Raw genomic sequence first — 15440 nt, forward strand, 5'->3', positions numbered from 1 at the left:
CTGAGCCAGAATCTGACCCTGATGAGACTATGGTGCCCTGTCCAGAACACTATAGCACCTTACACGGTGACACAGAGGAAGGTGCACATGACATTGAAGAGGAGGTGATAGATGACCCAGTTGTTGACCCAGATTGGCAGCCATTGGGGGAAGAGGGTGCCACTTCCAGTAGCTCAGAAGCGGAGGAGGATGATCCGCAGCAGCCATCTACATCGCAATAGCTGTCATCTGGCAGGCCTGTATCAGGCCAAAAACGTTTGTCAAAAACAAAAACAGTTTTAGGACAGCGTGGCCATCCATTGAAAGTAGCACAGCGTGCAATGCCTGAAAAGGTATTCCATAGTAGGAAGAGTGTAGTGTGGCAATTTTTTAACCAAGATCCGAATGATCAGTCAAAAGTTATCTGTATGAAATGCTCAAAGACCTTTAGCAGAGGGAAGAATCTTGAAAAATTTAAATACAACGTGCATGCTTAGACATTTAACCAGCATGCACTTGCAAGCCTGGACTAACTACCAAACGTCCCGTACCGTTGGTACACCTGCTCAGAAAGAAGGTAGTCAGCAACACTACATTGCTTCCCTCACTGTAAGCCCACCGGTTAGGACACCACCAGCAGCAAATGTGGAGGTATCGTCGCAAGGCCAAAGTCAGGGAATCACAAGGTTATTGGTAGGAAACACTGTATGTAAGCCAACATCAAGAATACCATCACCAACCCTCTCTCAATCCGCCATGTCCACCACCACCACCACCGCTAGTTCCACCATATGCAGCTCTCCAGTCCAGCTCACCCTACAAGAGACTCTCGTTAGGAAAAGAAAGTACTCATCCTCTCATCCACGTACACAGGGTTTGAATGCCCACATTGCTATACTAATCTCGTTAGAGATGATGCCCTACCGGTTGGTTGAAAGCAAAGCTTTCAAAGACCTGATGGCCTACGCAGTACCATGCTATGACCTACCCAGTCGGCACTTCTTTGCGAGAAAAGCCATCCCAGCCCTCCACCAGCATGTCAAAGACTGCATTGTCCATGCACTGAGGCAATCAGTCAGTGGAAAGGTGCACCTCACAACAGATGCATGGACCAGTAGGCATGGCCAGGGTCTTTACGTGTCCATCACAGCACACTGGTTTTATGTGGTGGATGCAGGGTCCACAGGGGACAGCCATAGTGGGACAGTTCTGCCTAGCCCACGGTCTAGGAAACAGTTGGCTGTAGGCGTTCGCCACCCCTCCTCCTCCTCCTCCAGAAGCGAAAGCACGACCACTCCATCCGCAGCTGCCAGTGTTGCACACGAGGTGTTCCATTATGGAACAGCTAGTGGTAAGCTGTTATGATCTGGTGACCTTGGAGCCGCATGAGACTTTCTCTGGAGTAGGTGGTACCTGTACTGACCGCAAACCCTAAACTGACACCGCAACTAGAAGTAGCCGTGGGGTGTACCTAACACATCCTAGACACCTCGACACAGCCGGAGGACTAAATACCCCTATAGATGGAAATGGGAATTCTATCTTGCCTCAGAGCAGAACCCCAAAGGATAGGCAGCCCCCCACAAATATTGACTCTGAATATAAGAGTAAAGACACACACAGGCAGAAAACAGGATTTAGCAAAAGAGGCACCTCTAGCTAAATAGAAAAAGATAGGACAGAGTACTAAGCGGTCAGTATTAAAATCCTAAAAATATCCACAGCAGAAAATACAAAAATACCACATCTAACTAAAGACATGGAATGTATATCTGAATCTCCTGAGAATCCAACATGACTGAAAAATCCAAACACAGTCTAAGCTGGACAAATAAACACAATGAATTGCACTGAATTGTAAAGCACACAGCATGTGTGCTGCAGAGACAAAAACAGAAACTTATCTTAGCTGAATTGGCAGCAGAGCAGGAGGAACCAGACAGAGATGTAACACCTCCAAGAACAATTGACAACTGGCAAGGGCTAATGGATCCTGCACACCTAAATAGCCCAGTCAGAGCTGCAATCAGCAGAAACACCTGCCCAGGATTGCAACCCAGAGGCAACTGCACTACCACCAACAACCACCGGAGGGAACCCAAGAGCAGAATTCACAACAGTACCCCCCCCTTGAAGAGGGGTCACCAAACCCACACCAGAGCCCCCAGGCCGATCAGGACGAGCCAGATGAAAGGCACAGACCAAATCAGCAGCATGTACATCAGAGGCAAAAACCCAAGAATTATCCTCCTGACCATAACCCTTCCATTTGACAAGGTACTGAAGCCTCCACCTCGAAAAGCGAGAATCCAAAATCTTCTCAACCACATACTCCAACTCCCCATCAACCAACACAGGGGCCGGAGGATCCACAGAGGGAACAACGGGCACCACATATTTCCGCAATAAAGATCTATGGAAGACATTATGGATAGCAAAAGAGGCCCGAAGGGCCAATCGAAAAGACACCGGATTAATAATCTCAGAAATCCTATAAGGACCAATAAACCGAGGCTTAAACTTAGGGGAAGAAACCTTCATAGGAACATGACGGGAAGACAACCAGACCAGATCCCCAACCCGAAGCCGGGAACCAACACACCGACGACGGTTAGCAAAACGCTGAGCCTCCTCCTGAGACAACACCAAATTGTCCACCACATGAGCCCAAATCTGCTGCAACCTGTCAGAACCCACACCAGGACAGTCAGAAGGCTCAACCTGCCCCGAAGAAAAACGAGGGTGTAAACCAAAATTACAAAAGAAGGGCGAAACCAAGGTAGCCGAACTAGCCCGATTATTAAGGGCAAACTCGGCCAATGGCAAGAAAGCCACCCAATCATCCTGATCAGCAGACACAAAGCATCTCAAATAAGTTTCCAAAGTCTGATTAGTTCGCTCGGTCTGGCCATTTGTCTGAGGATGAAATGCGGAAGAAAAAGACAACTCAATGCCCAGCCTAGCACAAAAGGCCCGCCAAAACCTAGAAACAAACTGGGAACCTCTGTCGGACACAATATTCTCCAGAATACCATGCAAACGAACCACATGCTGAAAAAACAACGGAACCAAATCAGAAGAAGAAGGCAATTTAGGCAAAGGCACCAAATGAACCATCTTAGAGAACCGGTCACAAACAACCCAGATAACCGACATCCTCTGGGAAACCGGAAGATCTGAAATAAAATCCATAGAAATATGCGTCCAGGGCCTCTCAGGGACTGGCAAAGGCAAAAGCAACACACTAGCACGGGAACAACAAGGCTTGGCCCGCGCACAAGTCCCACAGGACTGCACAAAAGAACGCACATCACGCGACAAAGAATGCCACCAAAAGGACCTACCAACCAAATCTCTGGTACCAAAAATACCAGGATGGCCCGCCAACACAGAACAATGAACCTCAGAAATCACTCTACCAGTCCATCTATCAGGAACAAACAGTTTCCCCACTGAACAGCGGTCAGGTTTGTCAGCCTGAAATTCCTGAAGAACCCATCGTAAATCAGGGGAAATGGCAGAAAGAACCACCCCTTCTTTCAGAATGCCGACCGGTTCAAGGACCTCAGGAGAATCAGGCAAAAAACTCCAAGAGAGGGCATCGGGAAATGGCAGAAAGAACCACCCCTTCTTTCAGAATGCCGACCGGTTCAAGGACCTCAGGAGAATCAGGCAAAAAACTCCAAGAGAGGGCATCAGCCTTAATATTCTTAGAACCCGGAAGATACGAGACCACGAAATCAAAACAGGAAAAAAACAGGGACCATCGAGCCTGTCTAGGATTCAGCCGTTTGGCAGACTCGAGGTAAATCAGATTTTTATGATCGGTCAAGACCACAATACGGTGCTTAACTCCCTCAAGCCAATGTCGCCACTCCTCAAATGCCTACTTCATAGCCAACAACTCCCGATTGCCGACATCATAATTGCGTTCAGCAGGCGAAAACTTACGGGAAAAGAAGGCACACGGTTTCATCAAGGAACCAACAGAATTCCTCTGAGACAAAACGGCCCCTGCCCCAATTTCAGAAGCGTCAACCTCAACCTGAAACGGAAGAGAATCATCCGGTTGACACAACACCGGGGCAGAAGTAAATCGGAGTTTAAGCTCCTGAAAAGCAGAGACAGCTGCAGAGGACCAATTTGTCACATCAGCGCCTTTCTTCGTCAAATCGGTCAAGGGTTTAACCACACTGGAGAACTTAGCAATGAAACGGCGATAAAAATTAGCAAAGCCCAAAAATTTCTGAAGGCTCTTCACGGATGTGGGTTGAATCCAATCATGAATGGCTTGAACCTTAACCGGATCCATCTCTATAGATGAAGGAGAAAAAATGAAGCCCAAAAAAGAAACCTTCTGCACTCCAAAGAGACACTTAGACCCCTTCACAAACAAAGCATTATCACGAAGGATCTGAAATACCATCCTGACCTGTTCCACATGAGACTCCCAATCATCGGAAAAAATCAAAATGTCATTCAAATATACAATCATGAATTTATCAAGATAAGTCTGGAAGATATCGTGCATGAAGGACTGAAAAACAGATGGAGCATTAGAGAGTCCGAATGGCATCACAAGGTATTCAAAATGGCCTTCGGGCGTATTAAACGCAGTTTTCCATTCATCACTCTGCTTAATACGAACAAGATTATATGCCGCCCGAAGGTCAATCTTCGTAAACCAACTAGCCCCCTTAATCCTAGCAAACAAATCGGAAAGCAAAGGTAAAGGGTATTGAAACTTGACCGTGATCTTATTCAAGAGGCGATAATCAATACAGGGTCTCAAGGAGCCATCCTTCTTAGCAACAAAAAAAATCCCGCTCCCAACGGTGAAGAAGATGGCCGAATATGCCCTTTCTCCAAAGACTCCTTAACATAACTCCGCATGGCGGTATGTTCAGGCACAGACAGGTTGAAAAGTCGGCCCTTAGGAAACTTACAGCCTGGAATCAACTCAATAGCACAATCACAGTCCCTATGCGGTGGAAGGGAACTGGACTTGGGCTCATCGAATACATCCTGAAAATCAGACAAAACCTCTGGAATTTCAGAAGAGGGAGAAGAGGAGATTGACATCAAAGGAACGTCATTATGAACCCCCTGACAACCCCAACTAGTCACAGACATAGAGTTCCAATCCAACACAGGATTATGTACCTGCAACCATGGGAAACCCAGCACAATAGCATCATGCAAATTATGCAACACCAGAAAACGACAATCTTCCTGATGGGCTGGCGCCATGCACATGGTCACCTGTGTCCAAAACTGGGGTTTATTTTTAGCCAAAGGTGTAGCATCAATGCCCCTCAAAGGAATAGGGTTCTGCAAAGACTGCAAGGAGAAACCACAACGCCTGGCAAACTCAAAGTCCATTAAGTTCAAGGCGGCGCCTGAATCCACAAACGCCATGACAGAAAATGATGACAATGAGCAGATCAAGGACACAGATAACAGAAATTTAGGTTGTACAGTACTGATGGTAACTGAACTAGCGATCCTCTTAGTACGCTTAGGGCAGACTGAAATGACATGAGAAGCATCGCCACAATAAAAACACAACCTATTCTGACGTCTGAATCCTTGTTGTTCCGTTCTAGACAGAATCCTATCACACTGCATTGGCTCAGGCATCTGCTCGGAGGACAACGCCACAGCGCGCACAGTTCTGCGCTCCCGCAAGCGCCGATCAATCTGAATGGCCAGAGACATAGAATCACTCAGACCGGCAGGCGTGGGAAACCCCACCATAACATCTTTAACGGATTCAGAGAGACCCTTTCTGAAAATTGCCGCCAAAGCATCATCGTTCCATTTAGTCAACACAGACCATTTTCTAAATTTCTGACAATGCAATTCTGCCGCTTCTTGACCCTGAGACAGGGCCAACAAGGTCTTCTCCGCTTGATCCACAGAATTTGGTTCTTCATATAATAATCCTAAAGCCTGAAAAAAGGCGTCTACGTTAAGCAAGGCCGGATTCCCAGATCCCAGGGAAAATGCCCAATCCTGAGGATCGCCACTCAGCACGGAGATGACAATTTTAACCTGCTGAATGGGTTCACCAGAGGATCGAGGTATCAGAGAAAAATACAGTTTACAGTTGTTTTTAAAACTCAAGAATTTGGACCTGTCCCCAAAAAACAAATCAGGAGTAGGAATCCTAGGCTCTAAAACCAGAGTCTGAACAATATAATCAGAAATACCCTGTACCCTAGCAGCAAGCTGGTCTACAGGAGAAGCTAATCCCTGAACATCCATGCTAGCACAAAACTCCTCAGCCACCAAGAAAAAAAGAGGGAAGGAAAGACAAAGTAGGCTACAGAAAAAAAAATGGCTCAACACCTTTCTTCCCTTCTTCTGAGATGCATTTAACTTATTGTTGGCCAGTTGTACTGATATGATCTGGTGACCTTGGAGCCGCATGAGACTTTCTCTGGAGTAGGTGGTACCTGTACTGACCACAAACCCTAAACTGACACCGCAACTAGAAGTAGCCGTGGGGTGTACCTAACACATCCTAGACACCTCGACACAGCCGGAGGACTAAATGTCCCTATAGATGGAAATGGGAATTCTATCTTGCCACAGAGCAGAACCCCAGAGGATAGGCAGCCCCCCACAAATATTGACTGTGAATATAAGAGTAAAGACACACACAGGCAGAAAACAGGATTTAGCAAAAGAGGCACCTCTAGCTAAATGGAAAAAGATAGGACAGAGTACTAAGCGGTCAGTATTAAAATCCTAAAAATATCCACAGCAGAAAATACTAAAATATCACATCTAACTAAAGACATGGAATGTATATCTGCATCTCCTGAGAATCAAACATGACTGAAAAATCCAAACACAGTCTAAGCTGGAGAAAAAAACACAATGAATTGCATTGAATTGTAAAGCACACAGCATTTGTGATGCAGAGACAAAAACAGAAACTTATCTTAGCTGAATTGGCAGCAGAGCAGGAGGAACCAGACATAGATGTAACACCTCCAAGAACAATTGACAACTGGCAAGGGCTAATGGATCCTGCACACCTAAATAGCCCAGTCAGAGCTGCAATCAGCAGAAACACCTGCCCAGGATTGCAACCCAGAGGCAACTGCACTACCACCAACAACCACCGGAGGGAACCCAAGAGCAGAATTCACAATGGTAAGCGTCAGCAGGCTGTGTTACAAATGAAGTGTTTGGGCGACAACAGACACACCGCGGAAGTACTGGCCGAGTACTTGCAGCAAGAAACTCAGTCATGGCTGGGCAGTGTACATCTTGAGGCAGGCAAGGTAGTCAGTGATAACGGAAGGAATTTTATGGCTGCCATTGCCCTTTCAGAACTGAAACACATAGCTTGCCTGGCTCACACCTTGAACCTGGTGGTGCAGTGCTTCCTCAAAAATTATCCTGAGTTGCCAGTCCTGCTCCTGAAGGTGTGAAGACTTTGCTCGCACATCCGCCGGTCGCCCGTACACTCCAGCCGTATGCTGAACCATCAGAGATCGCTGAATCTTCCCCAGCACTGCCTAATAATCGACGTTGCAACAAGGTGGAACTCCACACTGCACATGGTTCAGAGGCTGTGCGAACAGAGACTTGCTGTAATTAATTTGTGGGAGGATACACATACACGGGCAGGCACTTGGATGGCAGACATGGAGTTGTCTGGTGTGCAGTGGTCGAAGCTACAAGACCTCTGTCAAGTCCTTCAGTGTTTTGAGGAATGCACATGGCTGGTAAGTGCAGACGATGCCATCATAAGCATGAGCATCCCACTAATGCATCTGCTGATGCAAAGTTTGACGCACATTAAGGAACAGGCGTCTGCAGCCGAGGAGGAGGGAAGCCTTGATGACAGTCAGCCATTGTCTGCTCAGGGAACTCTCCTGGACGAGGTGGTGGACGAAGAGGAGGAGGAGGATGATGGGGATGAATATTTATAGAAGGAGGATGCTACTCAGGGGGCAATAGAAACTGGTGGCATTGCAAGGTCAGGTACAGGGTTTTTTTTGGGACACAAGTGATGTTGATTTGCAAGAAAGTGCTCCTGAACCCAGCACAAGCAGTGAATTGTCACCTGGAACATTGGCCCACATGGCTGAGTATGCCTTGCGTATCCTAAAAAGGGACCCTCGCATTATCAAAATGATGACCGATGACGATTACTGGTTGGCCTGCCTCTTGGATCCACGATATAAAGGAAAATTACAAAATATCATGCCACATGAGAACCTTGAGCAAATATTGGCTACCAAACAAGCAACTCTTGTAGACCGTTCGGTTCAGGCATTCCCAGCACACAGCGGCGGTGATGGTTCTCACACGAGCCATAGGGGGCAACATGGTGTTAGAGGTGCACAAATCCGAAGTGGCATTGGACAGAGGTGTTTTATGACCAGGTTTAAGTTTGCAGCCTAATTCCCTAAAATCATTTTTAAGGTCCTTCCATCTACCTCTAACTTTGTCATTTGTGCCAATGTGCACCATCACCGCTGGGTCCTCACCAGCCCCTCCCAGTAATCTGTCTACCCGATCAGCGATGTTTCAGACTCGAGCGACACGTGCAAAACTCACCTCATGGAAAACTCACCAGTCACCACACGCAAAACTTGCAGATGTGGAAAAATTGCCACATGCACAAAAGTTGCAACACATGAAAAAGTTGCCTCACACAAAACTTGCACATACTCAAAACATACCACAAATGTACCATATAGGAAATCCGGCAGCTGTCAGTCACATGACCTGTCTATTATGTGTATGCGTGAGCTAACATATACTGCCAGGGGAGAGGGCTTCCTGTTGGCTGGAGATTTATCAGGCTGCGAATTTAGCTTACAAATAGTGAAGCAAAAATACTGACCAAACAACGTGTGAACGAGGACTAATACAGGAGGAGATGACATACAGGTATATAATATATACAGAAGGAGATGACACACAGATATATACTATATACAGGGGAGATGACATACAGGTATATACTATATACAGGAGGAGATGACTTACAGGTATATACTATATACAGGAGGAGATGACATACAGGTATATACTATATACAGGAGGAGATGACATACACGTATATACTACATACAGGAGGAGATGACACATGTATATACTAAATACAGGAGGAGATGACATACAGGTATATACTATATAAAAGAGAAGATGACACATAAGTATATACAGGAGGAGATGACATACAGCAGGTATATACTATATACAGGGGAGATGACATACAGGCATATGGAGATGACATACAGGTATATACAATAAATAGGAGGAGATGACATACAGGTATATACTATATATAGAAGAGATGAAATACAGGAATATACTATATACAGGAGGAGATGACACATAGGTACATACAATATACAGGAGAAGATGACATACAGCAGGTATATACTATTTACAGGGGAGATGACATACAGGTATATACTATATAAAAGAGGAGATGACACATAAGTATATACAGGAGGAGATGACATACAGCAGGTATATACTATATACAGGGGAGATGACATACAGGCATATACTATATACAGGAGATGACATGCAGGTATATACAATAAATAGGAGGAGATGACATACAGGTATATACTATATACAGAAGAGATGAAATACAGGTATATACTATATACAGGAGGAGATGACATACAGCAGGTATATACTATTTACAGGGGAGATGACATACAGGTATATACTATATACAGGGGAAATGACATACAGGTATATACTATATACAGGAGATGACATACAGGTGTATACTATATATAAGGGAGATGACAAACATGTACATACTGAGGTGAAAATGAGAGGTGTGAGGTGAAAATAAGGTGTGAGGTGAAATTGAGAGGTGTGAGGGAAAACAGTAGAGTGATCAGAAAATGACAGATGTGAGGTCGAAATGACAAGTGTTAGGGGGAATGAGAGGAGTGAGGGGGAAATGAGAGATGTGAGGGGGAAAATGAGAGGCGTGATGGGAAAATGACAGAAGTGAGGTGCTAAATGAGAGGCCTGATGGGAAAATAAGAGAAGTGAGGTGCTATAACTAACCACAGATATTTACTATGCCCAGGCAATGCAAGGCTCTTCAGCTAGTATATTATATATTGTTAATGAAATTAAATTATATCACATTATACCATTGTATGGATCAGTAGATATTTGGATATATGTAGTATTACAATTGGACTTTTGTATATATATCATATGATTTGATCTGCACCGTTATGTATTACTGTCTGGCCACATATGCCGTACTATGCTATCTCCAGCAGCCCGTATTTTGTGTGTATGTTTAGTTTAGCATTCCCTAATAGGAACTGTCTATGTGTATATACCTAAGTTGTCCTCCCTGCCCTGTACACGCTCATCCCCTTGTCACCGCCATTGCCGCCTGCTATCGGTGTCTTTTCATGGGGGTGGAGCCAATCGGCTTCTCCGCTGTGTGACGCCGGCGCTGGTTGTTGCGGTGGTTGCATCGGTGATGGAGCGCATCACTTCCGGGCCGTTAGTGTAACTTCCGGTTAGCACGGTTCACTGTTAGCATCCATGCAGTATATAAGACAGGCTGAGGCTAGTTCCACCAGGCCCCTTGAAAAAGGAGAGGTCTGAAATGCGCATTAGGGTGGACGCGCTTGCCTGACCCTGGTTTATGCCCCCCATATCTCCGGTGGTTATCATAAGGTAAAAACTATATGATTGATCCCTATGGCCCCTGTTGGGCATGGTACTCTATCCCTGACAGTGGTATTTATTGATATAGGGGTATGTGACACCTATCAATGCATTAGCTGTGCCTTGTTGAGATAGCATACTATGTGGCAATGAATTTTAGCTATGCATCTGTGACATTATAGTGATAGGTTACACTTCATTTGAATTATTACTAATTGATTCTAAAGAGCACATATATGTAAACCGTGGGGTCAAACATGAGCGTCGCTTACTATGTATTACACAATGTGTGCATGTCGCTCTATTTTCACCTTCTTTTCCTAATATGGCAATATGTGTTTTAAATTTTGTAGTTGTTGTTTAATAAAATTTATATATTTTTGATGAAATCTGACCTTCTGATCATCATTTTTTTGTTGTGATCGTATAGATATCTGATGATAGGTCTGGTAATCCGGGGGACACATGGAATAATGATAAGTGAATAATTAATATCATGCGTCCCAGTCGTACTTGTTATATACGGTCATTACTGAACAGACTATAGCCCTGTAAGTTAACAGCTCAGTCATGGCTCTCGTCCAGCCATGTCTCAGATATCCCCACCATGTCATAATTATGCTCCAACAAAATTAATTCTAATTCCTCCATATTGTTGCTGAGGCTTATGACATTAGTATACATGCACTTTATGTATCTCTCTGTACCTCTATTCTTTCTTAAATTATTAACTGCTCTATCCCCACCCCCCATGCCGCCACCACCCCCGTCACTATCTGCACTATCTTCCCCTCCTATAAAATGAATACCCTCCCCCCCAATCCCTAGTTTAAACACTCCTCTAACCTTCTAGCCATTTTCTGCCCGAGCACAGCTGCAACTTCCCCATTGAGGTGCAGCCTGTCCCTAGCGTAGAACCTTTAGCCAACTGAAAAGTCAGCCCAGTTCCCCAGGAACCCAAACCCCTCCTTCCTACGTCAATTCTTGAGCCACTTATTAACCTCCCTAATCTCCCGTTGCCTTTCTGGCATGGCACGTGGTACAGGCAGTATATCAGAAAATACCACCTTGGAGCTCCTTGCTTTAAGTTTGCAGCCTAATTCCCTGAAATCATTTTTAAGGGCCTTCCATCTACCTCTAACTTTGTCATTTGTGCCAATGTGCACCATCACCGCTGGGTCCTCACCAGCCCCTCCCAGTAATCTGTCAACCCGATCAGCGATGTTTCAGACTCGAGCGCCAGGTAGGCAGCACACTGTTTGACGATCCCTGTCTTTGTTACAGATTGCCCTATCGGTTCCCCTAATAATTGAGTCCCCCACTACCAGCACCTGTCTGGCCTGCCCTACTCTCCTATTTCCCCCTTTACTGGAGCAGACACCCCTCCTACTTTCAGAGGACATGCCTTGCTGCAGCAGTGCTACCCCTGTACTCGCACCCCCCTCATCCGCCAACTTAGCAAACTTATTGGGGTGTGCCAGATCCAGACTAGCCTCCCTGGCACTCTTCCCTCCACCCTGCTTTCTAACTGTCACCCAGCTTGCTGTTTCACTGTCCTGCAGCTCCATCCTACCATCCCCCCTCATCTATCCCATTGAGTGTCTGCTCAGTGAGCAGAAGACTCCTCTCCATATTGTCATTGGATCTCAGTGTTGCCAGCTGCACATTTAGATTCAGAATCTGGGTTTCCAAATCCACAATGTGCTCACATCTCGCACAATAGTATACACCCTCGACAGGCTGTTGAAGGATTGCATACATGTGGCAAGTTTTACACTGGATGGCATTAACAATCGTGGAGCTCATTTCCTAATGGGGATTGCACCAGAAAGAAAAGTTAAATAAAAATAAATGCAAAGTATTAATAAAATACAGATAGCAATTCACTAATTCCTCCCTTGGAAACTCCCTGAATCCAAAGTCACTGAATCAGAAGTCACACACTTAACATCATTCGCACTCACGCTCCGGTCACACTCAGCTTGTTCACACTCACTAACCAGAAGATATAAATAGATTTTTTTTCCCTCAGCAGCAATTCACCCTACTGTATTTTTTGTGTGTTTTTTCTATGTATTTTTTTCTGCTGTTTTCAAATATTTTTCACATATTTTTGAAAATTCCATGAAGCAATGCAGAAAACGCTAGCTTTTTTTTCTTGCGGAAACATTTCAGTATTGTAAAAAAAATTCCCAGGTGTTTTCTAGGTATCTATTTAGCCTTCTCCTTGAATTGTACTGTAACTAGTGTTGAGCATTCCGATACCGCAAGTATCGGGTATCGGCCGATACTTGCGGGTATCGGAATTCCGATACCGAGATCCGATACTTTTGTGGTATCGGGAATCGGTATCGGGATTAATATCAATGTGTAAAAGAAAGAATTAAAATAAAAAATAGGGATATACTCACCTCTCCGACGCAGCCTGGACTTTACCGCCGTAACCGGGAGCCGTTGTACCTAAAAATGCGCGCTTGAGGGGCCTTAGATGACGTCACGGCGCTCTGATTGGTCCGTAGCGGTCGCGTGACCGCTACGTGACCAATCACAAAGCAGTGACGTCACCTAAGGTCTTTCAAGCGCTTGAAAGACCTTAGGTGACGTCACTGCTTTGTGATTGGTCGCGTAGCGGTCACGCGACTGCTACACGACCAATCAGAAGCTGCGGACATCTTCTAAGGTATTTCAAGCGCTTGAAAGACCTTAGGTGACGTCACTGCTTTGTGATTGGTCGCGTAGCGGTCACGCGACCGCTACGGACCAATCAGAGCGCCGTGACGTCATCTAAGGCCCTTCAAGCGCGCATTCTTAGGTACAACGGCTCCCGGTTACGGCAGTAAAGTCCAGGCTGCATCGGAGAGGTGAGTATATCCCTATTTTTTATTTTAATTCTTTCTTTTACACATTGATATGGATCCCAGGGCCTGAAGGAGAGTTTCCTCTCCTTCAGACCCTGGGAACCATACAAGATACCGTCCGATACTTGGTGTCCCATTGACTTGTATTGGTATCGGGTATCGGTATCGGATTAGATCCAATACTTTGCCGGTATCGGCCGATACTTTCCGATACCGATACTTTCAAGTATCGGACGGTATTGCTCAACACTAACTGTAACTACTACTGTAAGCTTCTTCTTAGTGGAAACCGCATGGAGAATAAACATGTCACTTTTTTATATACTTGCCATATTTTGAAAGCCTAAAAAAAGTTGTTCACTGCTTGGACAACTTCTTGTCATACTCCTGACATGGCCCTGATAAAGTAATAAAGCTTGAACTCACCTCCCATGCTGTCGCCATTCCTGAGGTGTAAGCACTCACTCTCCTCAGGGCTCCTGTGCTGTTGTTGCGACGCCGACGTCCAGTCAGTGCTGGTGTCACTGTCCCCTTATCCTGTCAAATCGAGCATGTAGAGGAAGTCTGAGATCCTCTGAAGCCCAGAGTTCCACTTCAAGTTTGATTTGTCTGAAGGTGGGGACAGTGACACTAGTGCTGATTGGGTGCCTGCATCACTTCTCACAACAGCATGGGAGCCTAGGGAGAACACGTGCCAACACCGCAGGAACAGCGATGGCACAGGAGATAAGTATAAGCTTTATTATTTTATGGGGGCCAAACATTTTGGTCAATAATGGGATGTCTTATTAGTGGACAACCCCTTAAAGCATTTTAAAGAAGCTGTAAACAAATTTTTTTAAAAAATGTTTAACTAGAAAAGCAGATTATTTTGATAAAAAAATTATGCCTTTCCCATACAGTATTTGAGTTATCAAAAGTGTCAAGGATGACACAAATATTTAAGCATATTTTTCAGATTTAATGTGTAGATGACGCTAGACTGATATTATTGTCCATATCACTAAATATTAATTCTATTTTTTTTAGGTTTCTCCTTGTGAGAAATGTCGCTGTGACCCGAATGGTGAAGTCATGTGCACTGTGTCGGCATGTCCTCAGACGGAATGTGTGGACCCTGTCTATGAGCCAGATCAGTGCTGTCCTATCTGCAAAAATGGTAAAAATTGCATTCTACTATCTAGTAATTCAGACACTGAAAATACTTAGAATAATTTGATGTATCATTGAACTTTTTATATAAATCTACTGCAATTTGTCACAAAATGAAGATTATTAGATCTTTCTTATAATGTTTTTTGGAAATTTTTACCTTGCATTTACATCAAACGTTTTCCACACTGTTACTGTAGATTGATGCACATTTCTCAACTACTCCTCATGAACAGAAAACAACAGATATTAAGATAAATAAATTAGTATTACGCCATCATGGCTATCATTTATTAGCCATCATGATAACTGAATGATAACTGAAACACATACATATGGCGATATGTCTCAGATGTACTGCAAGTGAGATATTCTGCTGATATTGAATCAGAAATTAGAGTTCCTCAAATCCAGTGTGCTAATCTTGACTATAGTGCACACACATGTTCAGAGATGGCAATCAAAGAAGTAACTCAAACCGATGGCTGCAGTGCACAATAAGATGATAAAAATTAGAAATATGACTTGAGAAATATCGAAAATGTTCCTTGTCCCCAAGTATGTCCATCAAACAATATACATGGACAGCTTGACTCGACTTTGAAGAGTCTCTTCCGCCTTGACTAGATTCAATTAGCATATGGCACTAGCAAACGTTAACTTTCAGTTTTAGCAAAAAAAATTACATCACTTAGGGCTACTAATGATACCATTCTAGATGGCATAGTAGCAAAACCCACAACTCCTGCAACATACAATCTT

The 15440-nt window shown here is 44.5% G+C and overlaps 1 protein-coding gene across 3 annotated transcripts in view; it reads left to right on the plus strand.

Annotated features, from left to right (window-relative positions):
* VWC2 (von Willebrand factor C domain containing 2) overlaps positions 1-15440 on the plus strand; it is a 1827208-nt gene that overhangs the window by 1203920 nt on the left and 607848 nt on the right. For all 3 annotated transcript variants that reach the window (XM_077267617.1, XM_077267618.1, XM_077267619.1), the window contains exon 3: positions 14556-14685. In XM_077267617.1, the coding sequence (XP_077123732.1) occupies positions 14556-14685 (130 nt within the window). The remainder of the gene's footprint in view (positions 1-14555; positions 14686-15440) is intronic.

This window comes from Ranitomeya variabilis, chromosome 6 (assembly GCF_051348905.1).
Source record: "Ranitomeya variabilis isolate aRanVar5 chromosome 6, aRanVar5.hap1, whole genome shotgun sequence".
Taxonomy (NCBI): domain Eukaryota; kingdom Metazoa; phylum Chordata; class Amphibia; order Anura; family Dendrobatidae; genus Ranitomeya; species Ranitomeya variabilis.